Raw genomic sequence first — 26680 nt, 5'->3', positions numbered from 1 at the left:
GGTCCCGTACATGTCTATTCCAGCTCTAGGACCTGTGCAGGGTCGTTATTACAAAATTACTAAAGCGCTTATGGTTTTTATATTGCTTGACACTGCACCAATATCTCTACCAGGGCTGAGGTTTCTTTTTCATTTTGGCTCCGACTCTGAATGAAGTACACCACCAGAGGGAGATGATGATTATGGGGTGGGGAATGGCGTTCCCCCCTTATTTTAATTATGACAATTTTTACATGGACTTACAAAGGACTAGTGGGCTTCATTCATACCACTAAAATAGGGCTGGCCTCGCCACTTGGCTCACCAATGGAAAAAAGTGCATCATTTGCAGTAGTGGTCCGAGGGGCAGCTGAGGGCTTAAAATTGCAGCTGCCTGTAAGCCAAGACCAAAACTAACATATTACGGAAATGTTGTAGCATGTTCCTGTCACCACTATGACCTCTCATAAGAACCCCTACGCTGTTTCACTGTCTGTTTATCCAAGTCTTGGTGTGCCAGTGGTAAGGGCGACCCCTTCCGGTAGCCAAATTACCTTCGACACCAGTGAGTGTTCAGCAGGAAAGTGACCTCCAGAAGGAGCCCCAAAGAGGAGAAAAAACAAAGTGTAAAAACCTCCACGAGAATATAGAGCTCCCTGGGGTTGTAGTCCAGGTGCTGTGGACAATAGGAGGCAGGCAGATGGGAAACAGTGAAGACGTGAGCAGGATCTTGAAGAATGATAAACTGGAAGAAAGGCTGGCGCTGAAAACTGCTGGAAAGCTGAGTTCAGGAGTGAGAGAACACAATGAGAGATTCTGTGAAGAAGACTTAGCCAGTAGAAAGGCCCAAGAGGAAATGTCTGACCCTCCATGGCATTGAATGACCCCCGTGAGGCGCATGCAAGATGCAGGTAAGACTGCAAGGGAAAAGCACTGGCCCACCACCGCCACCTCAGATCTGCTGTCACTCGTGCCCTATTGGGACAGCACATCCCATTTTCTCCGGGTGAATGGGGATGTTTGAGCAGCGGAACAGGCCCAGTCGCCTCTGAGCCCTTGCTACCATTTAACAAAAAATTCACTAATACCTTAATGGGCACTCAGTAAGAGCCTTGTTCTTTGAAAATAGGCAGGTGGCCAGGCATCACTGATTAGTGCCTGGTAACCTTGATTTTATCACTAAACGCCCTTCCCCAGAGAACCTGATGGTTGGAGCTTTAACCATGAAGCCCAATACATGTCCCACACCTCCTCCGGATAAAACCAACATTCCCCTTGGCTAGCCTGGTATGATGGGGCTCTACATGCATGCCCTCAGGGACATGGGCAGCGAGATCTTGCCTGTGTGCACGGAATACCTTAGGGCTTCTCTGACTCAAACAATTCATGATGGTCAAGCTGAGGCAAAATATGCGATTTGTGCTGGCCTCGATACTACTGATTGCCAGGGAAAGGCAGTAGGCACCAGCATTGTGCTCCGTTGCCATGCTTGGATGCTTTCCACAGGATTTTCTGGAGATTTGCAAGCCACTCTTATGGATATACCCTACAATGGCTCTCGTCTTTTTGTTGAAAAAGCTTATTCTGCCCTGGAGCTTTTTAAGGACGAAAGAGCCAAGGCGCACTCGCTGTTTCACTTTACCCCGACAAATAGTTCCCACATCACTTCACAAAATTCAGAGGCTACTCAAGGGGGCTGGCATACAGGTGGGGACAGTTGACTAATCAGCTGCAGCAATCACCCTGGTCGTTTCAAGGCTGGGATGTGGGTCTGGCAGGCAATGCGCAGGCCAGCAAGGGCACCAAAATCCCATTTCCCTTCCCTTGCTGCAACAGCATCAAAGCCATTTCAGTTTGTCCTTAGCGGCATACACCCATTGTGTGGGCAAGATTCAGTATTTCCTCCCTTGACTTTGAAGACCATCTTCCTCAATTTGATTACTTCAGCTCATTGCGTGAGTGAACTTCGGGTACTGTCATTGCAACAGTCCTACACCACATTTTTTCCAGACAAGTTACTTATCTTCAGTAACGCTCTTTCTGGTCAATACTCTAACTTTCTTTTTTTAACCCCTTCCGTGCGGCGCACGTTCAGCGGACGTCGCGTGCACTACCTCGGTAGTGCTGCGCACGTCCGCTGAACGTTCCGGCCCCACCCGCGCAATAGAATGTTCCACACCAGCGCGGAACGTTCGGCGAAGCGGAGGGGTTAAGATATGACCCCTTACCATGTTGGATAATATATCTCGCTCCCTTCAGTCTTTGCCCCCTCCACAGAAGAGGAGAGGCTTAATTTGCTTGAACCCAATAGTGCTTGAAGCGTTTATATTGATCTCACCAAAGAACACCACGGAGATGAACAGCTTTTTGTAGAGTTCTTCAGAGGGAAGAAAAGGAAAGCTGTTCAGCAGAGGGCCCTGTTGAGGTGAATAATCCTCTTAATTATTATCTGCTTCGTATTGGCAAAGAAGCAGCTGCCGGAAGGTCTGAGAGCCAATTCCACCAGCTGATACTACTGCATTAGCATGCAGACTGGCTCCCCTTCCGACCCCAGCCCACACCACATCTTCAACAAAGCCGGCTCCTTCATCGCACCCCAACTCCGGAACATCATCAACAGCTCCTTCGCATCCGCCACCTTCCCGGAGAGCTGGAAACATGCCGAGCTGAGCGCCCTCCTGAAGAAACCCACAGCGGACCCTACGGACCTCAAGAACTTCTGCCCCATCTCGCCGTTCCCCTTCCCAGCCAAAGTCATCGAGGAGACCGTCAACAGACAACTCTCCGCCTTCCTCGAGACCAACGGATCCCTCGACCCCTCACAGTCCGGCTTCCGAGCAAATCACAGCACCGAGACCGCCCTCATCGCAGCTACCGACGACATCAGGGCCTTGCTTGACAACGGGGAAACTGCTGCCCTCATCCTCCTAGACCTCTCAGCAGCCTTCGACACTGTATGCCACCGCACGCTGATTCAGCGCCTCAGCAACACCGGAATCCAAGGAGCAGCACTGGAGTGGATCATCTCGTTCCTCACCGGAAGAACCCAGAGAGTCCGCCTCCCCCCCGTTCAGCTCCGCGGCCACCGAAGTCATCTGCGGCGACCCGCAGGGATCCTCACTCAGCCCCACCCTCTTCAACGTCTACATGAGCCCTCTCGCAACTACCGCTCGCCAACACAACCTCAACATCATCTCCTACGCTGACGACACCCAGCTGATCCTCTCCCTCACCAACGACCCCGCCACCGCCAAAGCCAACCTCCAGGAAGGAATGAAAGAAGTCGCAGAATGGATGAAGATCAGCCGTCTGAAACTGAACTCAGACAAGATGAAAGTCCTCATCCTCGGACCATCTCCCTCTGCCTGGGACGACTCCTGGTGGCCCCCTGCCCTAGGCTTAGCACCCAAACCAACGGACCACGCATGCAACCTGGGCTTCATCCTGGACTCCTTCCTCTTGATGACCAAGCAAGTGAACGCAGTCTCGTCATCCTGCTTCAACACCCTGCGCATGCTCCGAAAGATCTTCCGGTGGATCCCCACCAAAACCAGGAAGACGGCACCCAGGCCCTCGTCACCAGCCGGCTGGACTACGGGAACACCCTCTACGCAGGAACCACAGCCAAACTCCAGAAAAGACTCCAGTGCATTCAGAACGCCTCAGCACGACTCATCCTGGACATACCTTGCCGCAGCCACATCTCTGCCCACCTGAAAGACCTGCACTGGCTCCCCAACAACAAGAGGATCACGTTCAGACTCCTCACCCACGCACACAAGGCTCTCCATGACACAGGACTGAAGTACCTCAACAGACGCCTCACATTCTACACGCCCACCCGCCAACTCCGATCCGCCAGCCTCGCCCTCGCCTCCGTCCCACGAATCCAAAAATCCACCGTCGGAGGATGCGCCTTCTCCTACCTGGCACCCAAGACATGGAACTCCCTCCCCACTCATCTACGGCTGACCCTGGACCACCTCTCCTTCAGGAAACAACTCAAGACCTGGCTGTTTGAGCAGTAGCGACCCCCCCCGCACCCCCCTCAGCGCCTTGAGACCCTTACGGGTGAGTAGCGTGCTTTACAAATTTTGGTGATTGATTGATTGATCCCTGTCCTCGAGGTCTGCCAAGCTGTGACGTGGGCATCAGTGCATACATTCACAAAGCACTTCAGCGTTGACAGCCAGGTCTGGCGGGAGGGGCATTTCATCTACTGCAAGACTTTTTTTTGGTTTGAGTGCAGTCTACAGACCCTGTACTTGGGCGACTTCTGCTTAGGTGTCTATTTTAAGGTGAGGAATCTGCAGTTACAAGTATCTATCAGAAGGACAAGTTACTTACCTTCACTCTACCTAACCGTAGATTCCTCACTGTCCTTCCAGCTCACTGTTCTGTAGAGTGGAGTGGCCTCTTTTTAACATCGAAAATGGTCCCAAATCAGGAATCTGCACTATGGTGCTGCCTATTGTTCTTCCTCTGTTTCTGAGGGCGGGGAAAGAAAATAAACAAGAAACTGGCCTCACTGTGCAGGGGTGAAGCTTCTATGCACCTCCGTCCATCATTTCCTGGGCATTAAGGAGCCAGTGTGGAGCTACACAGTGACACCTAGTGGAAATGATTACAGATCCAGTCTGGCGTCTGGGAAGTCATCTAAAGGTGAGGAATCTGCAGTTAAAGTATTGACCAGAAAGAGCATTACCCAAGGTAAGCAACTTGTTCTTCTTTGCTCTATCTAAAAATAAGAAACTCTGTGATCTGCTGTTTGTAAGGTATGTGGACTCACAGATATACCAAATTAACTTGCTTTATGCATATTCTTTCTGGAACAGATCCTGATGGTAGGTTGAATTAGTTATGCATGTGTTGTAAGGTTGAACTAACATTAAATGACTATTGTAACTAAAGCTGACAGTGTCTAAGAAAGCTGTATTAGAGTATTATTGCCTTCTTTTATGGAGGAGGCATGCTGTATGTGAAAGTATTCTGATTGGAACTTTGATGCTCCCTCCTCAAATGAAAAACTGGGAAATTAGGATCAGAGAAGTTTCAGATTTACTTCTCTGGGTGGTATTCTTTTACAATATAGATCATTATCGGGCTAAACTGTACTCCGTCCAGTAGGTGCCATAGATAATGGTATTGGGTTTGGCATCATCTAGACAGAATTTGGTCCTAAACTCACCCCAAGGTTGTGGCTAAGTTGAAAATCATCGGTATGGCTACTTTACTTCTAATAATTTTCACAGTAATCATTTCCCTCCCTGTGTCCCTTCTGTTTCCTTCTCCTTGTCTATCACTCCATCATATATCTCTTTTTCCACTTCTTTATCCTTATCTTCCCTACTTTTTCAATTTTCTTCAACTGATTTTTATTTTCATTATCTTCGTACTTAATATAACGATTGTTCAAATGGTTTTTATCATTCTTCCTGTTGTGTTTTCTACAAGTACTAAATTTCAAAGTATGCAGAATTGTATTGGTTCACCTTATATATCATTACTCTTATTTCACATATGTTTTTGAAAATTGTCAGAGGCTTAAACTCCCCCATCAAGAGACAGAGAGTTTTATCCCATCTTTCCAAGTTAGATGCCAATATTGAGTAATTACAAAAATCACATCTCACAGAGAGCGAATCACTAAAACTTTCAAAAAACTGGGTTGGCGAAATCTTTTTCTTGCTAGGGATGGCAAAAGAAACGGGGTTATAACTCTATGCCCCAAAGCACTGAACGCCAAACTTGTTTCTCAAGAATCGGACACAGAGGGCAGATGGGTTTTCACTAACCTCTTGTTTGGGGAAGACCCCTATATCTTTGCTCAACATATATTCCCCTACCAGCGGTGATGCCCTGTTTTGGTCCTGTATCTCTCAACTACTGCTAAAATATCCCTCAGAAAATGTCCTTCTTGCAGGAGATTGCAACCAAGTGATGGATCCGTTTATTGATAGGAATTCTAAGTTTCCCTTTATTCCAAACACGTCACACAAATGGTTTAATGCTTAATGGTTTACGAACCATTAAACAAAGGAATTTATTGAACTCCTGGCGACTTTGTAATCCGTCTACACGAGAATACTCCTTTTCTCCTCTCCACATCAAACACAATCTAGAATAGACCACAATTTTTATTTCACTTAACGTTTCCCAATCCTTGCGCTCAGCTAACATAGGCCCTATTCTTATTTTGAATCACGCGCCTGTTTCGATTCAATGGGATATTTTGCATCAACCCACACTACCAAAAAGATGGCATTTCATCAACTCCTTACTTCTCGACCCTAACTTTAATACTTCTTTTATTTCTTTCTTTCAGAGAATTTTTTCGTATACATCAAACGGATGATGTTCTCTTTCACACAGTATGGGATGCCTTTCAGGCCACCGCTCGTGATTTCATTATCAGATTTGTGTCAAATAAACACAAAACATCTCGCCCATTAAATAATGCACTTCTCGCTAAGATTAAAAAACTTGAGCATTCCTTCTACACCTCCAAATAGAAAGATTATCTCAAATATCTTATCAACGCAAAAATTGCTTTTAATGAAACCTCTACTGAACAGGCTTCCCTATTTTTATTAAAGTCCTCTGTGAAATAATATGGGGGCCAGAACAAATCCGGCAAATTATTAGCTAATTATCTAAAAATAAAGCAAAAACAACTTCATATCGACTCAATTATAGATTATAACCAAATACCAAAATTCAAAGACCCTGAAATACTCCAAGAATTTGTACACTTCTATAAATCTCTTTATACACCAGAAAACATACCTTCAGATGCAGACCTTTTCCAATATTTTTCCACAATTCGAAAACAAACTAAATCCCAAATGCGTTTAGATCTTTTAGAGACTGATATTACACAGACAGAAATGCTAAATGCTCTAAAACCCCTTAAAAAGATAAGGCCCCTGGCCCTGATGGCTTACAGTGGGATTTTATTTACACTTTGCCCACTTACTGCTCCCACATTTACATACCCTTATTTTTTATTTCATTACTTCCTGCAATTCCACAGGCTCCTTTTCCAAAGCTTTGATATGTTTAATACCGAAAGATAATAAAGACTTAGATTTTGTAAGATTTATAGACCTATTTCCCTAGTTAATGTGGATTACAAAATGTTCTCTAAAGCTCTAGCCCTAAGATTAGAACCTCATCTTTCCATGCTGCTTGGCAAAGAACAATCAGGTTTTGTCAAAGGTCGTAATATCACCGATAACATACGTTTATTCTTTGACATCCTTTCTAAATAGTCACACTATCCAGACTCATTGGCAGCAATTGCTTTGGATGCGGAAAAGGGCTTTGATAGGGTGTATTGGCCATTTATTTCCACATCCTCAAATGGTTTTGATTCAGACAGAAAATTACCTCTTTAATTGTGTTACTTTATTCTGAGCCCAAAGCTGCCATATCCACTAATGGTCTCACTTCACCTTACTTCAGTCTTCAACGAGGAGTAAGTCAAGGCTGTCCTCTATCCCCCTTTCTTTTTAATTTGGCTTTGTAACCTTTTTGTTTAGAATTCGCCAAAACCACTCTATAACAGGCTTTATTTCTGGGTCTCAGCAGATTAAATTAGCAGCATACGCTGATGACATTTTAGTAGTATCTCTCTTAACCACAGTCTTCACTCACAGCATTTATAGGAGAGGTCGAAGCTTACGGATTGGTGTCTGGCTATAAACTGAACAGTGGAAAATGAGAGATACTGCCCTTGACCAAGTACACTTTTAAGGAAGACTTTAAAATCTCTAATTTCACATGGAATTCTAAACAAATAAAATATCTTGGTCTCTGGTTTTCTCCTTCTATAAAGACATCTAGCTCTCTAAACGTGGACAAATGCACCGATAAACTTAAAACACAGACTGCAAAATGGCACCCCCTTCATCTCTCTTGGTGGGGTCGTTTAGACACAATTAAAATGATGCTCACTCCTATAATTCTGTACATTTTATCATATATACTACTATCCATTCCAACTAGATTCTTTCACAAGATTAACTTTATTTTGACATCCTTTTTATGGAGTGCTAAAAAATCAAGAATGGCTACAGAAATTAACAAGTCAGAAGGTGGAGTAAACTTTCCCCATTTCCCCATTTATCACAGAGCCTTTCAGTTAAGACAATGATCGAATTTGGTTACCGATCAACCGATTGATAAACCTCTTTGGATTAATCTTGAGTCCTCATTTATAGTTCCTTTTTCATTCCAGGAATATCTTTCATTCACTCGCAAGACACAAAAGCTTTCTACCCCAGTAATTAAGCAATTATATAAGTTATTAACCGCCATACTCCATTTAGCCGCACATGACTTGGATACCTTCCTCAAATCCACAATTTGGCATAATAACCTAATCCTTCTCAACAAGAAACCTATATACTGGAAAGTATGGAGAAATAAAGGTTTACTTTGGGTTCATCAGTTATTTGATCACGGCTCACCTTTTCAATTCACACAATTACAGACCCAATATCACTACCTTCTTCCTTTCAACCTACATTTTTAGCTTTACGTAACACAATTCTCGATGCATATGCTAAATTTACAAATACGCCTTCTTCACCTTCCCAATCCCATTTCTTAAGGCATAATTTCTTGTGCATTATTCCTGCATAATGATCCCTCCTGAGAATCGGGATGAAACCAAATTGGAACTTTCCTAGGAAACTGATTTGGAAATACATTGGCCTATTTCCTTGTGAAATAGAATTTGGTGGAAAATCAGGAAATCATCTAGAGCGGCTAGCACAACACAAACATTATTTTTCATTTATAACAGATTGTTTCTTATCCCTGCACACCTACACACGATACATAATACAAGCCCCAATACTTGCTGGACATGCTCTCAGGAGGATGCCGATCTGAAACATATGTTTACATGCCCACAAGTTTTTTAATTTTAGGAACAGGTTTGACATCAAATCAACACTATTTTTAACACTACAGTCCCCCTTTCCTTTACAAATCTTTTCTTAGAAAGTTTGGTCCTGGACTGGGAGAGGGGACAATCCCAGCTGCTACTTATTGATTTGTTTCTTGCAGTAGCTTTTCAGCAGATAACAAAAAAACTGGAAGGATGCCTCTAAATTGTCTTATCTAGCTTGGTGGTATGCTGTTTGCCAAAATCATCGCCTAGATACAGCACTTGTACATCCTATATCTCTTGCTAAAAAACGATTACACCTTTGGTGTCCCATCACACAATTCTTAGATGATAGCGTGCGGAAAACCTCTTTACTTACTCCCCTACTGCAAGAAGTTACCAAGCCTCCCTAACTTCCTATTGTTTGAATATGACTCTGCTTAATATATCATTTTAATAATATCCTTTCGATCATGCATTTCTAACAAGTACTTCTATTTAAGATTTTTGTGAACCGATTTTCTGTATTCTGACTGTATTTATATTACAGTCAAAATACATTTCCTATTATCTCAACTGTTACTGCATACCATTATTACTTTTTACTTCTTTTTCTTGTACGTATGCAGTGGTAAATGATTACTTGTACGAAGTATTGTTCTTATTACCCTATTAATCTACTCAAATAAACCTATTCTTGAACTTACGTTGAAAATCATTGTGGTGCTATGCACGGTCATGCTATTGGAAGTGGTGCTGAGCTAAGAGGTGATGATAGCACTTTTAGTTACAAATTGCATTTATTTGACTATTGGCATATGGGGTAATATTTTTCAGACCTGACTTTTGGAGAAGTTGTTACTGTGAACCTTGAGCTGTCAGAAGAAATGGGATAGGTAGACATAAGTGTTCTCATTTCTCTTTTCTTCTACAAAAGGATAGATACATAGACAAAAAGTAGACAAAAAGTAGACACCACTATCCCTTTTCCAGTAGAGGTGTAGATTAGGAAAAAAGGTGGTCTGACTTGACAGTGCAGCTGTTGCAAGATAATTATGTGAGCATTCTTAGAGAGGGGTTTCACTCCGCCCACATTTTGGGAGTCAGAAGTACATATTTTGATTGGGCAGATGTTGTGTGCTTCCACAAGAAAGTGCTTGCCCCCTTTACAGCTCTCATCATTGTTTTTATTTCTTTAACAAGCTGTCTGACCTTTCATGGGCTCACACACAACACTGTAATGCTGTTATAACGTCTTAGACAAGTAGATTATTGATATTGGTTTTTTCTGGCAGCAGCACAGATGGAAATAGAGCAGTCATTGCCCTACATGGATTTTTAGGTCTGGCTTAACCGTGCAACTGTCACCTGACCTTTTAACCTACACCAATATTATTCTACCGTTCTTTGCTTCCATACAAATACGTATTCATTCCCTTATTATTTCCTTGTAATGCATCACACGTTCTTTTAAAGACAGGCCTATTGGTCTTGCCAAGTCTTGTTTCGTATACCAGGAAGAAGGGAGGTGGGCTCCACTAAGCCTGTCAAATCACAACAAAACAGATTCCCATCTCTTCCCCAAACTCTCTTACCAACTTCCATCTTTCCCAGGCTTGAAAATGCACAACTTCAGGTAAGTGTGTGCTAGTGTTTGGGAGCCTTGTATGGCCAGATTCATGATTGGGGCAGGCAGCAGGCATTGGAGAGGAAGCTGGGTCTGCGATAAGTAAATCAGGAGGGTGCTGATTTAGCTGCTGTGTGCAGGACAGTATATAGATGGCCAGTTGTCTGAGGGATTAGGAAACCACACTAAGCAAGGTGAAAGATGACTTAGGCTTGTATAGGTTTGGCTAATAAATGAGCTCTTGGTTAAAACGTTTTCCACTGACATTTCTTGAAATATCCTATCCTATATTGTTTACAAGAGTTCAAAACCGCCCAGACATTTTGTATTTTTGCAGCTTCATTCATGTAACTATATCTCACCCTGTTTGTGTTTCAGGCCCTGAAGGAAGCTAACAAAGGTATTGTTCAACAACTGAAAGCATCGCAGCAACCGGAGGCAAAGGAAGCTGAGAAACCCGATCTCGTAGAAGGTGAATAGTTAAACAACTTGTGTTGAACTTTTTGTGAAGTCATGTAGTTGAAAGTTCAGTGGTGGACATTTGACTAAGTAGCACTCTGCCTGTTCGGTTTACATTCGTAGTTTCACTAACCTTTGGCAAGTACTTTAGCGTAAGAGTTCAAAATAGGGAAGTCGGAGGGTTGGAAAACACAGGTAGTGTTCTGAGTAATGGCACGGGTGACGTGAGCAGCTGGCAGGATTCACACAGTAAAACGAACTAGGAACAGCGAAGGGCACAACAAGCTATGAAAAGAAAATGTGGAACTTTGGCTACTACTGTGTGAGAGATTTCCTGATCAGAGTAATATTGCACTGCAACATATACTAAAACCCGAGGTAGTGAAAGAGACCAACTTTTTACATAACAAAACGTGTATTTTTGTAAAGTGCACTTTTACCCAAGCCTACCTTGGCGCTGAATAACAGATGTTTATTGTTACCCAACGGTACTCGTTTTATCGACCCCAGAAGGATGAAGGCTGAGTGGACCCGCCGGGATTTGAACCTGTGACACAGCCGCGGTGTGTCCATTGGGGGCGTTGGGGCGTTGCCCCCCCCCCCGCCCTCCGGCGTCCGCAGCTCCCTCGGCATCTCTGAACTTAAGTAAACTCTCAGTTTACTTAAGGTCAGAGATGCCGAGGGAGAACTGACAATCATGTCAGTCAGCATGACGTCGGACCGCCCACCGCGGTCTGGCGTCATGTTGACTGACATGCATTGTCAGACCGTCACCAGGGGCATGCAGCAGCACAATGCACGAGTGAGCATGAGTGGGGACGGAGAGTGAATTTTACCGCCGTGCCCACTCATGCGCACTAATGCCTGCACAGGCTGGCGCATGCCCATTAGGAGAGCTACGGTTGAGCAAAGGCTCAAACCCCGGTCTCCTAATGGGCAGGCGGTGAGCAGCCCTGCTAAACCAGGATTGGCTGAAAGGGGTACTTGCTAGCAGTGATGCGGCTGTTGTTCCAGGACCTGTAGGCGCCAACAGGATGGATCCTGGAGCAGAGGCAGCGCGGACCGTGTCAGGTACGTTTTTTAAATTTCATTTAAATCTCCCCCCACCCGGCCCCGCAATTATAGTGTGCCGCGACTGGCTGCAGCACCATGTGGAATTGTTAGTTTGGCACACTCATTCTGTTTTAATGCGGTTTGCATGCGTGAAAGGATTGCCTCTTAGTTCATGCTTAATTTGTCATGTGAGCATTGGGCAAGCAAGGAAGTTATTTTTTTAGAGCAGACAACCTTCACCAGAATCACCGCTGACATTGGTTATAATCTAGAAATCCCGGTGGACATGTACATTAATTTACAATAGCTTACATTGACGTCCATCTTTCCGAGGTGACTACTAAGTACAACTAAACCAGGTAATTGAGTGCGAAGCATTAGATGAAACGCGATAGTATGCCTCAATAATAGGCCCCAGTTCTTAAAATCTGGAGGTAGTGGAAGCCTGTGCAGGATGCATGGATATCCGAAAACTTTGCACAATCTATGTAGAAGTCTGTGTTTAGCCAACAGTGGATACTATGCATTCAAACTTATTTGTACCTGCTTAGCTATTGATTGATGGTATTGTCAGTGCTTGCATTATCCTACAGCACCAAGAAGCTCTGGCATGCATTTCATTATATAAAATATACCAGAACATATATAATCATGTAGCACAACTGGTGAGCGTTTTGGAGCCCCGCAAGTATGAAGTGAAGTGTGTGGGTTCTGTCACGTTTTCGTGTGTAATTTCATGGGCTGGCACTCAGCGAGTGTGTGACTACTGCAGTATTCCATCAGTACCGGGGTCACTGAGAGTTATGATTTACATTATTAGCTGGAATGTGGAAATCACAGCTCCCGTCAGTGCAGAATTGATGAAAAGGTTGACAGGACGGCCCTTTTCTATTTATCTTTGCCAGATAAACCTCTGCTTGGCCATTTATTGTTGTCTGACACGTGGCCCCTCAGTCTGTCTCCTGGTGATGTCGTCTGAATGGGGAGCTGCTGGTACTTGGCGGTGCGTGGCTGTGAGCTCATGTAAACTTACTAATGTGAGCGCAACCACGTGGTTTATCAAGGCTAATAAAAGATAAGTCTCCTTAGAACTGATGATTTGTAGCCTTGAATTATCACCTTGTGTTGGCCAGATGATCGTGGCGCAGCTGTACGTACGCAACTTCTTTCAGTCAAACATGGATGCTGGATAATGCAAACATGTAAGATGATTTGATTTATCAGGTGGCTATGTGATCGCACCGGGACTTTGCGGTGAAAGGGGTTTTGAAGGTTCAGAGGAACAAATGGAAGTGTTTATCAATATAGTGTTTTTAATGCTTTCTACAGAACGATAGTAAACTGTGGCTTTGTGTTCAGGGCTAACATTAAACCGAACATTTAAATGTGAACAGTATGATTTTGATCTTGCAACACCCAGTGACAACTCCGGTGTGTGTGACGTGGTTGAGAGATTACGTTTTAATTATTACACAAAGATTGCTGAGTTCGTAGCGCTGCGAAATGCAGGTGTGGACGCGCTGTGAAATACAGCCATTACCATTTGCTTACCCTATGGTGCTCAACATATCTAAGCTAAGGAGGCTGGAAAGGCTGTGTGATCTAAGTGTGAGGTGCGGTTTACACACAGGCCGCTGCACCATGTGAAGTATCCCACTGAGAACCTTCACGAACTTTAGGTAATCGCTGAAGGCTAACGCAAATATCGCCCAGTAAAATTACCATTAGAGTTAAGTATTGATCTACAAATACACCCTCTGCCCGTGTGGTTATGTCACGCGCTACCAGTTCTGTTTTGTTTTTTTACCTAATATTGCTCAGCAATCTGAAACTTGGGAGCTCATGGGGAAGAGCGATACTACAACTCCCAGAATGCAGAGTGCTGGTTCCTCCAACCCGGATTAGCGCAGGGTGTGATACATGGCATGAGGTAACATGGCAGCACTGACCACACACTTTTGCCAGTGTTCAGCTGTCGTTATTTTTAAACACCTATTCTACTGTTAAAAAACCCAAATGTTTCGTTCTTTGCACGTCCCCTCAAACTCTTATGATGTGAAAATAGCGGGTTTTCGTGTTTGTACCAGAAGTGCTCGCTCAATTTTTATCTGCTTGCTGCAAGTCACCTTGTACTGGTTTCTTGCCTTGGTACGAACTTGCACCATATATGTTTGTGTTACGTCACCCATCTATCCCATCGATCCTTTTGGTGTAGGAGGCCGGTGACATTTTTATCCATATAGGCTTCAATCATCCGGAAGAAAACATTTTATGGCACAAAAATATTCAAGACAACTATAGGGTATGTAAAATTGGTGTGGTGAATACACAAAACGTTAATACAAAAACATGGAAAAACAATAAATAATCACTAAATCTTTGTCCAAAAAAAGGCAAAAAACAATTAAACCATCAATCACGCCACGTAACAGTGACAACACCACCATATTTTTGTGTTGACCTGGACCATGAAGAAGAAATGGGTATTACATTTCTTTTTCGTCCTTCACAATATACAGTGCATAATTATTAATTCAAAAGATCAAACTCTTCCCCGTGTATACAGGGTGGTTCCAAAGTGAAAATGTAGTGCAGTTTAGTCCCTGTATAAAACTGAAAGGAACATTGCGATTGGTGGAGTAGATCGTGAAGACTGAGGGGTTTCCAGGCCAGATCTCCGGCCTGGGAGGCAAGTGACCAATCCTTGTAGGACATATTTCTGGTGTTCCACGTGCAAGGCATGCAATCACTGAGACTCATTAGTCTTTGATTTTATAAAGGTCAACAGTTAGAACTAATGGTGCTATTTAATGTCTGAATGTGTACACGCCCTTGTGCCTCATAAGCTGTCAGTAAAGAGCTTGACTGTGATAGTGTGAAGTCTGTGTGCATGTGCTTTGCCGTTTCGAGATGCCAAATGCTTCAGGGTGTTTTACACATGCAGTGCCAGCTTTGGTTTAAATGCAGCAGTCTCGCTCCAAGCCTTGTTTGTGTGTGTCACCTGCAAAAGCTGTAGTAAAGGAGGCACGCTGCCCACTCCTGCCTATGTGTGCAGCAACATTTCAGTGGATACAGCGGGAGTCAGGAACACGAGGCTCATTTGAAGGCAGTGTGGTCTCTCGCATCCTGTTTGGCACAGTCGTGTCTGACAGTGCCCTTCCATTTCTGGTACTTTGCAGCAGTTTAAGAGTTACTCATTTCTCAAATGGGTATAGTTTCTCATATTTATATGTTTCCCTTTGCTTGATTTTGCTTGCGAGAAAGTGTCACTCATAGTTGAGGAATGTCACTCATAATTACCCTGAAATTCTGAAAATTGTCACGCATAAGCCATCTTGACAGCTATGTTTATATGTACTGGTTCCCCGGCTGGGCTGCGAAGATATCTGCCTAGGTTGGTGTTGTTTATCAGTATTTTTTCTGTGCATACTTTGAGGCTTGAGCCATGGCAGGTGTTTATGAGGGGCTTTGATTGATCATACAGGCGCTAAGGTTAACGCCAAAAAAAGCACCTGTCAGTGGGTTTGCCTCTCTGCAGAGCACACAGAACCATGTTTGTGTATTCCATTTGCAACTGAAGTTCTGTGGAAATGTGTGTGAAGGGGGTACACTGATGTCAAAATATTTGCAAGGCAAAAGTAAGAGAAATTAAGGTGCTTATATTTGAGGGAGTGCAGTGCATGTTGGGGCGGTCGAGTGACAGAGATGTGAGGAAGGGCATTTGGGGAAGAGTGAAAAGACTATGCTGAAGAGGAAAGAGAGGGGGTTGAAGATGTGCAGATGGACAAGTTATGCAGAGAAAAAGAGGATACATATCTAACATAAAGCAGAAAGGCCAAAGCTCCTTTCACAGGCCTCAATGCTATTTAATTCACAATCTCACTATTTCAGAAGTTCAGAATTTAAACATTTTCAATGTTAATTACTTATAAGAAATCATTGTTGTTACTCATTTTTCTCAAACAGCTAACACCCAATGACAAAGCCAATCATACTGACTGGCTTTAGGCGTATGTCAGTTGCTATGCCATTTATCTGGATAAAATTACATCTCAGAGAGAAACCAAAATATCGGTCTGATGGCACACTATGGGAATCACAAAAATGTATTTGGCAAATTCCTTTATAGGAGGCACCCACTTTTTTCATCTCACTTAAAGACCTGTCTGCACATATTTCTATATGACTGGTTACAGCCAGCAGCTGTGGGTGCTTCCCAAATTGTGATTAGAGCATATTTTTCCAAAGTTAATGCTGCATGCAGTGCAAGACACTGGGCACGCATACATTTTATAGGGCGAAAGTTGTCATGCAGAACAGTTTACATATTACAGTAACCGTTGAACAAATTAATGCAAGAAGATACGGGGAAGTTTTTAATGGATTTCATATTTCAAGACTATACGCTCCCACTGCTTAATAAGCCTTGCTTTATCGCTGCATTCATTTGATTTAAAATGCACCATTTGCCAATCTTTTTAACATTTCTTTCTCAGGAGAGGGACTCTCCTTAGACCACAGGTTTGTCCATTGAACTTGTTCACATCACTAACTAGTGTTTTCTATTGGAAAGGGTAGAGCCAAAGTAGTCTTGCTTCGTACCCTAGCCCTCTTCAGAAGTCAGACTTGCTTGGCAACCCAGAAATTCTCTGAAATAATGTATGAGTTTTTTTTTATGGATGCCGAGAAGAACTGAATTTTAGTCCATTTATCACAGAAATAGTGCTGAAAATCGCACCAAAAAGATGCCAATTTTTAAAAAATTCTTCTCGGGGGAAGAACCCCCCCGAACCTCCCTTATTGACGTCATACTCGCTCGCTGCGCTCGCTCACATACGTTGATTTGTCCTGCATACGCCTCACTAGTTTCAAATTCCACCAGCCGCCACTGAGTTCAAATACAGACCTCTACAGTGGACCTCTACAAGAATGCTATACGCCTCAGTTTGCCACACCGCCTGCATTCCTTTCAGAAGTGTTGTACATACACACCGGAGCATGTCCGGTTTGTTAACCCAATTACACCACCAGCAGCACTCGTGTTGACCCACAAGCCCCCAGACCCCACCCCGCTCCACTTTTTGTTTGGCATCTTTTTTTTATTTTACAGATGATATTCATTTTACCGTCTGAATCAGAAGCAAATACCACTCTACATCATCCAACAGTCTATTGCACAAGCTGGACTCCTCAACAACATGTATAGTTTCTATGGCTTCTTGCAGAGTGGAATTCGTGGCAGCCCATCGCCTCTCCTGTGTCTTTTGGTGTGGCCCTGCACAAACAGTTGATCTCTGATCACGTCATCTGCCATTGTGCCAAATTGGCGCTTGATTGCTAATCCCTGTAGTCTGGCTACAAATTCATTGCATTGACAATCTCCGTTGGTCCCTGTTGCTCCGTATAAAATGAGTGTCCAGGCACAGCCAAGTTCATAGATTAAGCAACTCCGTTTCCTCACCTTTGTTTTCTTCCATATAGACATCAGTAATGTCATGTCCGTTCTGATCTGTGGCGACTGATAGAGTCTTGAAAATATATTGTCCTTCTTTCTCAAGGGCACCAACATAAAGAGCTTTATTTCGATAAGAATCTAAATCGTGTCTTTCCAGAGCTACCAAATCATTTTTGAAGAGACCAATCCATCCTTCCCACACTGTGGGTGGCAGTCTTGTTTACGCAAGAAAGAAAGGTGGCTGAATTGTGTACACTGGAAAGCCATGGTGGAATAGAAGTGCCACTCTACATGTCTTTGCTATATGCTTTGTTATATTGCCCACTGCAGCCAAAAAGAAGCACTTGCCACTAAAATGTAAAAACATCCAATTAAAAAATATATAGTCACAGTGGTGGTGTGAGGAATCGCCTTTAGTGGTCAAATATTTTATAACATTAATAGAAGTTAGGACAACTCTATACCTGCCAAGTTTTCACATTACTTATGTGTGACATTTTTGTTGGTTTCAGTGAAGTTATGAGTGACATTCTATTGCTAAATGTGTGACTCTTTGAGTGACTCTTTCTCGCTGGTAAAACCAAGCAATGGAACTTGCGACAGGATGCCATACCACCACTGACCACCTACACTACTCACTAACTACCCAAGCCAGAGACATAAGAAAATGCCCCCAGGCTTTCCTATACTGGAGGTGGCCCCCTCAGCCCCTACTGATATGAGTGGCTCTTTCAGCATATTTTGCAGAGGGGCCCCCTCATGTTTTGTTACGCCACTTATCCTAGCCGTGCCCCTAAGCTGATTATGACCTTCGACTCGTCAGTTACGTTTTAACTTTCCCTCTGTTGAGCTGACTCACCTGTGCCAAGAGTCAAGTGCTGACCAGCAACTGTCCAGCTGACCCATGGCCGGGCCGGTCCGGAGTGCCACTCGTTGGTGCTGATAATAGGCTGAGGTGGAGAGGCTGGGCCTGGTCTGCCCCTCTGGGCTTAGGACAGGCCTCTAATGGTAGTTGCAGCTGACAGCTCCTATGCTAGTGCTCTTGCTTACTGAAAATGATTAACAGTGTGACTTTCTCTCCTCCTTCACCCATAACGCTATAACTGCACGAGAGGGAAACACTTCCCACATAGGATAAAAACAAAGATAGCAGCTTTCCAACCACACACCCTAATCAGACCCGCAGCTTTTCACGATTCAAATTGTATATTTGCTGCAAAACTGACCAAGGTGTGCGATGCTCGCAAATCCATGCCTGGGTGCAGTGAAGAAAAAACAAGCATTTCCAATGCAATAGATCTCGCATTTGCAAGAGTTTGAGCTATTGGCATTGTAATGACAATGCTTTTTATTTGTGTTTTGAAAACCTGAAAGTGGTGCGTAAACACCCACTTTGTACTTATGATCATTGCTTATGAGAAGCAAGGCTGCCTGTTTACGCACCACTTGCAGTTTTTCAAAACACATCATTTAAGGCCATCGTCATTTACAATGCCAATAGCTCAAACTCTCGCAAATGCGAGACCTATTGCATTGCAAATTCTTGTTAATATAAAGTAACACCTATGTTCGCTGGTACCTTAAAGCAGGAGGCACTTTTTGTATTGTGGCTTTTATGCCTACTAAGAGGCCCCTGTATAGTCAACTTGCTTATCAGGCCATATAAGCCTATATATGGGCTTGGTTTTACATGGAGCAAACATTTTGTCTAGTAAATAAAAAGAGTTTTTTTTGTACAGCAGAAATAGTAACTTGCATATTTGAAGGTGCACTCTTATGTGGTCATAAAGAAAAAGGTGGCTCCATAAGACAAAACATTTGCCTAGGATCACAGTTTGAGACTAGTTCACGGGTCAAGTGCATTACAGTTAGGTCGAGTAGGTTATTAGTTACTAGACCTGCAGGTCTGGTGAAATGTGGATGATTTTTGAAGCCCTACTGATATGTTTTGAAATACTTCTATTACTCATTTACAAGCTGTTTAAATGATGTTTGTTAGAAAAACAACGGACATCTTACAGCCTTTTGTTTCACGATTGTCAGACAACTCACTTGACAAGGACCTCCAGGATAAGATAAGAAACAATCAGTTAAAAGAAAAACTGAAATTTGACCTCTGTCGTTGAACAGACAGTAAATGTGTTGAGATAAAAATAAGATTTAAAGGCGTCTTTTTTGCTCATTTGCTTTCAGAATGAACAGAGCACCTGTTACTTTCAGCTTAAGTTCACTCGCCAGAACAGACGAGTGGGTGTTAAAAATAGTGTGATCGGATAAAATCTGACTATATGACTAGCCATAGCCAGTGGGCAAATAGATTTAAAGGCCTGAACGATCTAAAAGCTGCTGGCAATACGGGTAAATGGGGTAATTTCTGATATTTATATCATTGTAGAAACTTAACTACTTTAATCTACTCACTAATAAAGTGTCACTCTAAGTGTCATACTTAACAAGTTCAAGTGTCGCATATATGCACCCTAAAAACATCAAAATGTCACACATATGCAAAATGTAAACTTTGCAGCCATGGGTCACCTGTGTTTCACATGTGCATGATAATAGTCACATCCCTTTGGACTTTACACTGATCCCCAGACTTCATGTATCCCAAGGGTTTGGTGTTATTCTTGAAAGTTAAAACAATTAGGCTGAGAAAATAAATAAGACTATAGGCCTACATAAAACACTAAAAAACAGAAAAGAATGTTTTTGTTTTTGGAAATGGCAAGGGCTACTTTGGGGAGAGGATGCCTGTTGGGATTCCCTCTAAATCCAAATCTGTGCTGGTAATAATGCCAGAGACTTTCATGTTTAAGAACTGCAGTACGGGGCACTATTTAATTTAGTTAGTTGTGTTTTAAAGGGGCGTTTTTAAGTGCTCAGATGAAAAATGTGGTTCTTGCTGCAAAGTGCCAGAATACCTAGACGGTTCTAGTAGAGTGACCAGATTTTGAAAACCAAAAACCGGTATATTTCGCAAAGCGTCAAGAGGGACTACGCTATTACATCAGCCATAGGGCACCAAAATGACTTCAATGACAGTGTGCACCAACATAGAAACACAGACAAGGCACTAAGAAACTAAATTAAAAACACCTTTCAACGCCTGCCTCATTGGTGTTAATTAAATTGTGTTCTGATAAGAGCTGCTAACTCGTCCTGACTTTGAGCACATAAAAAGCAACGTCCCTCCGTTTTCTGTCAATCCTCTCTAAAAACACAGACAAGAGCTAAATGTGTTAAAGGTTGGAGGAAAACAGGGAATGTCCCAGAAAACGCTTAGTCACCTCAAGTCCTGGCAATAATGCACAGCCGAGATGCTATGCAATGGATGCAGGTCCGGAAAAAAGCAGTGCTGGGGTGCGTCCTAGACAGGGCGGATTGGCGGCATAACCTGGGGGCAAATGCAACAATGGAGCAGAAATTTGCGAAACACAGTACTTTCTGTGAGGTGGGACAGAACCACCTGGAACATGTGCAGACTAAAGTGGGAGTTCTGGGGCAGAAAACCGAGTGCTGTGCTCAATTCTAGCGAGAATGCATTGCAGTGTCAGGAAGGGTGTGCAGTGTTGGGCGAGGGAGTTGTGCTCAGGACAGGCGGGTGTGAAGTGTTGGGCGAGGGAGCTGGGAGGGCGCAGAACAAATTGATCAAATTATAATCGATATTGAATGCAGCGCTGGGGTACAGTGCGGTGCTGAAACACACAGCACTGTTGCAAGGGGTATAAAGTTCAGTGCTGAAGCAACGGGAAAAGGATAGCTACTTGCTTGGTCCTTCGTTCTCCACTGCTCCGTTGTGGAACCCCTTGATCACAGCTAGTGCCGCTTGGTATTTCTGCTGCTGCAGCTGAAGCATGTTCAGTGTGTACAGACTTGTGCTCCAGAGCTGCTGCAGAGACATGACTTCTTCACTGCCAACTGGTCCGGAGTGAAGCTGGTTTATGTAGGCTGCGCGCGCACAATAGAAGAGACGTAAATGGGCAGTTTATTATTGACATGTAGGAGGGACAAGAAGCGTACGTAATAGACAAAGAAAACAGACTGACATTATACATTTGTGGCATATAGACCCGACAACTGTCACCCCTGGACAACGTCCAATAGAAATAAGAGTTGTTTATCAACTTCAACTAAGATGTGGACAGGCTTCTGAAATGAAGCGCGATCAAAAGCTGATCAAACAAGCAACACGAGGCCCACGATTACTGAAAGTGAAAGCAATACATAGGACACCAAATTAACAAAGCCCCAGCGAGTCCGTCGAGACGCCGTGCGTGTGCACCTCTCCTGTCCTGGCAGGCACGGCAAACAGAAGACAGGGAGGGAACAAACATAACTCCCTTGCAATCAAAAGCGAGTGTTTTTGACGTGCGCCAATAAAAAGCATGGGTGGAGCTTCCGCCCCGCTTCCGAAGCAAAATCAACGACAATAGGTCTCACAAGCGAACAGCGCATGCGCTGCATCGCTAGGCGAGACCTAAAAAGGGTTGCTTCCCTGATTTATTTATAGTTTTATGGGCTCCCGGGTCTGAAAACAGCAATATAAACTTGGCTTTTACTTGTTGCCTGAGCAAGCTGTGCTGAAAGTTTCACTTTCAGAAGGAACAGGCATGCAACCTCCACCTGAGGTGTGTCCCCAGAGGAGTCGTGCAGGTCGAAGCCGGGCAAACAGCTAATTACTTGCTGAAATACATACTAGCATCTGCCTGCCTAGCACACGTACGTGCGTGACGCTCATCTTGCTTAGAGCCATCCTGCCCCCGATGAAATAATATTTTCCGTGCTGGGTGCCCTACTGGCAATGTCGAAAGGATGACTGTGGGGTGAGAGTCGCCTACTTTTTGAAAAACAAAGCTGTCAGCAACAATTGCACAAACGCATTAGAAAATGCAGTGACATCACATGTAAAGTCATCAACAGTGCTGATGTATTCAAAGGGAGTACTGTTATAGAGCATTTACGTTGCATAAGTGTAACGGGAATGAAAAGTAAATGCTCTGTAATGGTACTGCTCTATAAACCAAATAAAAGTGTTTGATTATTAACAAACCATTTACATTTCTTTCCTTTTCTACAAACGTGCAGTCATTGCTCTGTAGCTGTACTACTTATAGATGGGGGACCAGCAAAATAATAGATTGAGGCCAGTCAAGGTTTTAGTTTGAACCAATGATAAATGTTTTTAGAAATTCTTTAAAAATGTATTTCTTTCATATTTTGATGTTTTCACTTCAGTGCACTCACTGCTTTGAGTAAATTTATCAAAAGTAGTAATTTCAGAAACATTTATGTACCCTTCACCCACTAACAACGATACCATCAGTTAGTCTAGTCAGTTGTCATGTGCCCACTACCTGGGATCTATATTACCTACTGGCGGTCGCCAGTAGGTAGTTATAGTTAGGATTGATTTCCATAGGGAAATCGCAACATTCTATTGGGAATAACTTTGGCGCCGGTTAAGGAATCTGCCTGAAATTTTCCTCAACTTTGCCTCGCGGCGCTCCGGTCCTTCCCTGAAAGTTTGGGGGGGATTCGTCAAGCGGGGGCCGAGATAAAAGGGGGGTCCCAAAACGTGATTTCCCCATGTTAATTTCCATAGGCCGGTCGGTCGCACTTTTAGCTCGAACGGCTGAATGGATTTTCACCAAACTTGGCAAAATTGTAGGGACTGGTAGCCTGATGTGCCTTTGCTATGTCTCAAGATATGTGCTCCAGAGGATTTTGAGTAATTTAGGTTCAAAAAAATGTATATATCTATAGCCGCGCCCCGGTATGCGCACCGGGGAGCGCTCCGGGCGCGCCACGCGACTTGCGCACGGAAAGCTGATTGGCTCTCGGGTGTCTGTAAACATTCGAAACAGTCCGGAGCGGCCGCCATCTTGTGTCTCGGTAGGATCGAGACACAAGAGGTGGTAAAAACAAAGGGGGAAATAACCAAAAAGGGGCAGGGTAGACCCCCCCTGACCCCTAGGTTTGATGTGGGGGCCATAAAAGGCTCCGCGGGGCAAAAAAAAAAAAAAACGGTTTTCACGGGGGGAGCGCCCGGTACGCGCACCGGGGAGCGTACCGGGGAGCGTAGCATGGGGAAAACCCCGTTCATTCACTGCGTCACCTCTACGACCCTTTCTTGCGTCAATATACCCATTTTGCATACATTACACCTGACGTAGGTATAATGTGGCGCAGGGGTTTACTTTTAGATATGTCAGTATTTCAGACGTATCTGTAAGCGCAAAAGTGATGCATTGCTGGAGTGTGTCACAAAAATGATGCAACTCCAGCAATGCATCCTTTCACATGGGGCCAGGCCCCATGTGAAAGGGCCTGCACCAGTCTTACGCCTGCTGTGAAACAGGCGCAAGATTTGGACGCAGCAGCGTCATAAAAGTGACGTAGTGATATCTCATAGATTTTACTGCGTCACCTCTACGACCCTTTCTTGCGTCAATATGTCCCTTTTGCATACATTACACCTGACGTAGGTAGAATGTGGCGCAGGGGTTTACAAAGTGATGCATCTACCTAGATGTGTCACTTTGTAAATATGACTGAATAAGGTGCATTTTTAACAGCACTGGTGCGTCACAAAAAGTGACGCACCGGTGGCATAAAAGTGACGCATGGCCTCATAAATGAGGCCTTCATTCTTCTACTCAAGCGTCATATTAAATATATGACGTATTATGTCGCAAGTACTTTTAGATACGTCAGTATTTCAGACGTATCTGTAAGCGCAAAAGTGATGCATTGCTGGAGTGTGTCACAAAAATGATGCAACTCCAGCAATGCATCCTTTCACATGGGGCCAGGCCCCATGTGAAAGGGCCTGCACCAGTCTTACGCCTGCTGTGAAACAGGTGCAAGATTTGGACGCAACAGCGTCATAAAAGTGACGTAGTGATATCTCATAGATTTTACTGCGTCACCTCTACGACCCTTTCTAGCGTCAATACGTCCCTTTTGCATACATTACACCTGACGTAGGTATAATGTGGCGCAGGGGTTTACAAAGTGATGCATCTACCTAGATGCGTCACTTTGTAAATATGACTGAATAAGGTGCATTTTTAACAGCACTGGTGCGTCACAAAAAGTGAGGCACCGGTGGCGTAAAAGTGACGCATGGCCTCATAAATGAGGCCTTCAGTCTTCTACTCATGCGTCATATTAAATATATGACGTATTATGTCGCAAGTACTTTTAGATACGTCAGTATTTCAGACGTATCTGTAAGCGCAAAAGTGATGCATTGCTGGAAAGTGTCACAAAAATGATGCAACTCCAGCAATGCATCTTTTCTTACCGTTCCACACACCCGTTCCTTTTCTACATTTTGTTTGAATAACCACATTCCCCATGTTCACTCTCCTTCTCCTTACTTTCGTTCCCAACACTCACCTTCTTTCAGTCCCCCTACTTCACTTCCTTTCTCCTCTCATACTTTTCTGTTCTTTCTTACTCATTTTCCTTTCATTTATCAATGCACTCCACTTCACTTACTCTTTTTCATTTTTTTAAGAATATAGCTCTTTGATGAGAATTGGAGGTAGTTCTGAAAAGAACTTTTTTTTTTTCTTCTTTTTTCTTTTTTTAGAACTACAACAAAAACAGGGAATGGAAACTGCTCAACAGGAGCAAAAAATAAAATAAAAAATAAATTAGGGCTGGTAACGGCAGTGATGGTTCTCCAATGCTCGAACCATGAGCAGAACACTTTGCTCCCCACAGGAAAGTAGCTGATCATAGTATCTGCATTTAAGGGCACCTTTGTTAAATGCAGGCTGAATGTTCGGAACCTGCTCTTGTGATCTCCCCCTCACCGATGGTGTTCGTCCTCTGGTTGATGTAGAGGCCCCATCACTGGGAACCTTTTGTGCCAGAGCCCTGACACTTTCCGGGGCAAAATTCTGGGGGTGCCTTCTCTCCACATGGCGAATCATTGTGGAGTTCCCAAAAGAATATTTTTTATTGGGGTTACCCCGTGACAGGACTGTGTGACAGATCCTGCACTCCACTTTTGGAGCATTTACCTTCTTTTGGTGATCAGGTATGGAAAAAAAATTCCAGATGAAATGTTCTTTGTATTTTGGCTGAGGAGGCTCTTCATCGATGAATTCATTGGAGTCATCTTCACTGCTGGATGGTCTGGCAGCCATGATAATCTAAGATATCCAACAAAGAACCGACAGCAAAACAGGCAGGTCTTTCAGTCACAAAAGTGAAAGAAGAAGTGAAGGAAATGGGTGGGGATGTCATTCTTTATAAAAAAAATGTTAGCAACCAATGAAAAGTGTTATTTTCAGGTCACATGACCCGACGCGCTTACGCTACGCGTCCCGGGGCGCGCCCGTGGTCGCGCTCCAGGGCGCGCCCCGGGGCGCGCGGCGTAAGCGCGTCAAGACATTGCGCGATCGTATGCACGCGTGCTGGGAGCGCTTACGCTGTGCGTCATATGACGCATCACGCGTCTACGCGATACGTCACGATGTTGTTTTCGTTCGCGAGAATAGCGCTAACGGGACGCTCCACGGTACGCGCCCCAGGGCGCGCCGCGATCGTATGCGCACGCGTGCTTCCGGGTGTGCGTCATATGACGCACCACGCGTCTACGCGATAAGTCACGATTTTGTTTTCCTTCGCGAGAATAGCGCTAACGGGACGCTCCCCGGTACGCGCCCCAGGGCGCGCCCCAAGTTTTTTTAAATTGACATAATTATACAATATAAAATTCGTTTTAAAATTTATTATTTTTTATACCTATAAAGATTTACTATTAAAAAACCATTGAAATTCACTGAAAAAACATAGGTTTCACACCAGTTATAGTTAGGAATTAGCATTTAAAAAACCTATTAAATTCACTGAAAAAACCATAGGTTTTACACCAGTTATAGTTAGCTGGAAGTTTTACTCGCATAAAACCATTGAAATTCCCACGTTATAGTTAGTTGGACTCACTATAACTTGCGCGTGCAATGCACTGCTGATGATGTCATGAGTGATGTCACTGACCATGTCATGAGTGATGTAATATGTGACGTCATCAGCAGTGCATTTAATAGGTTTTTTAAATGCTAATTCCTTACTATAACTGGTGTGAAACCTATGGTTTTTTCAGTGAATTGTTATTATAGATAGGACCACATTTTAATCAGTTAATCCATTTACAAAAGAGGTTTTGGTATAGTGGACATCCTGGACTCAC

The 26680-nt window shown here is 43.7% G+C and overlaps 1 protein-coding gene across 1 annotated transcript in view; it reads left to right on the top strand.

The window, feature by feature from the left end:
- Positions 1-26680, top strand: part of ODAD4 (outer dynein arm docking complex subunit 4) — a 159196-nt gene that overhangs the window by 107459 nt on the left and 25057 nt on the right. Inside the window, exon 11 of the mRNA XM_078641410.1 lies at positions 10881-10974. Coding sequence (XP_078497536.1) covers positions 10881-10974 — 94 coding nt within the window. The remainder of the gene's footprint in view (positions 1-10880; positions 10975-26680) is intronic.

Source organism: Lissotriton helveticus, chromosome 5_1 (assembly GCF_964261635.1).
Source record: "Lissotriton helveticus chromosome 5_1, aLisHel1.1, whole genome shotgun sequence".
In the NCBI taxonomy this organism is placed as follows: domain Eukaryota; kingdom Metazoa; phylum Chordata; class Amphibia; order Caudata; family Salamandridae; genus Lissotriton; species Lissotriton helveticus.
Note: the sequence above shows the minus strand (reverse complement) of the source record. Positions and strands in the feature narration are given on the sequence as shown.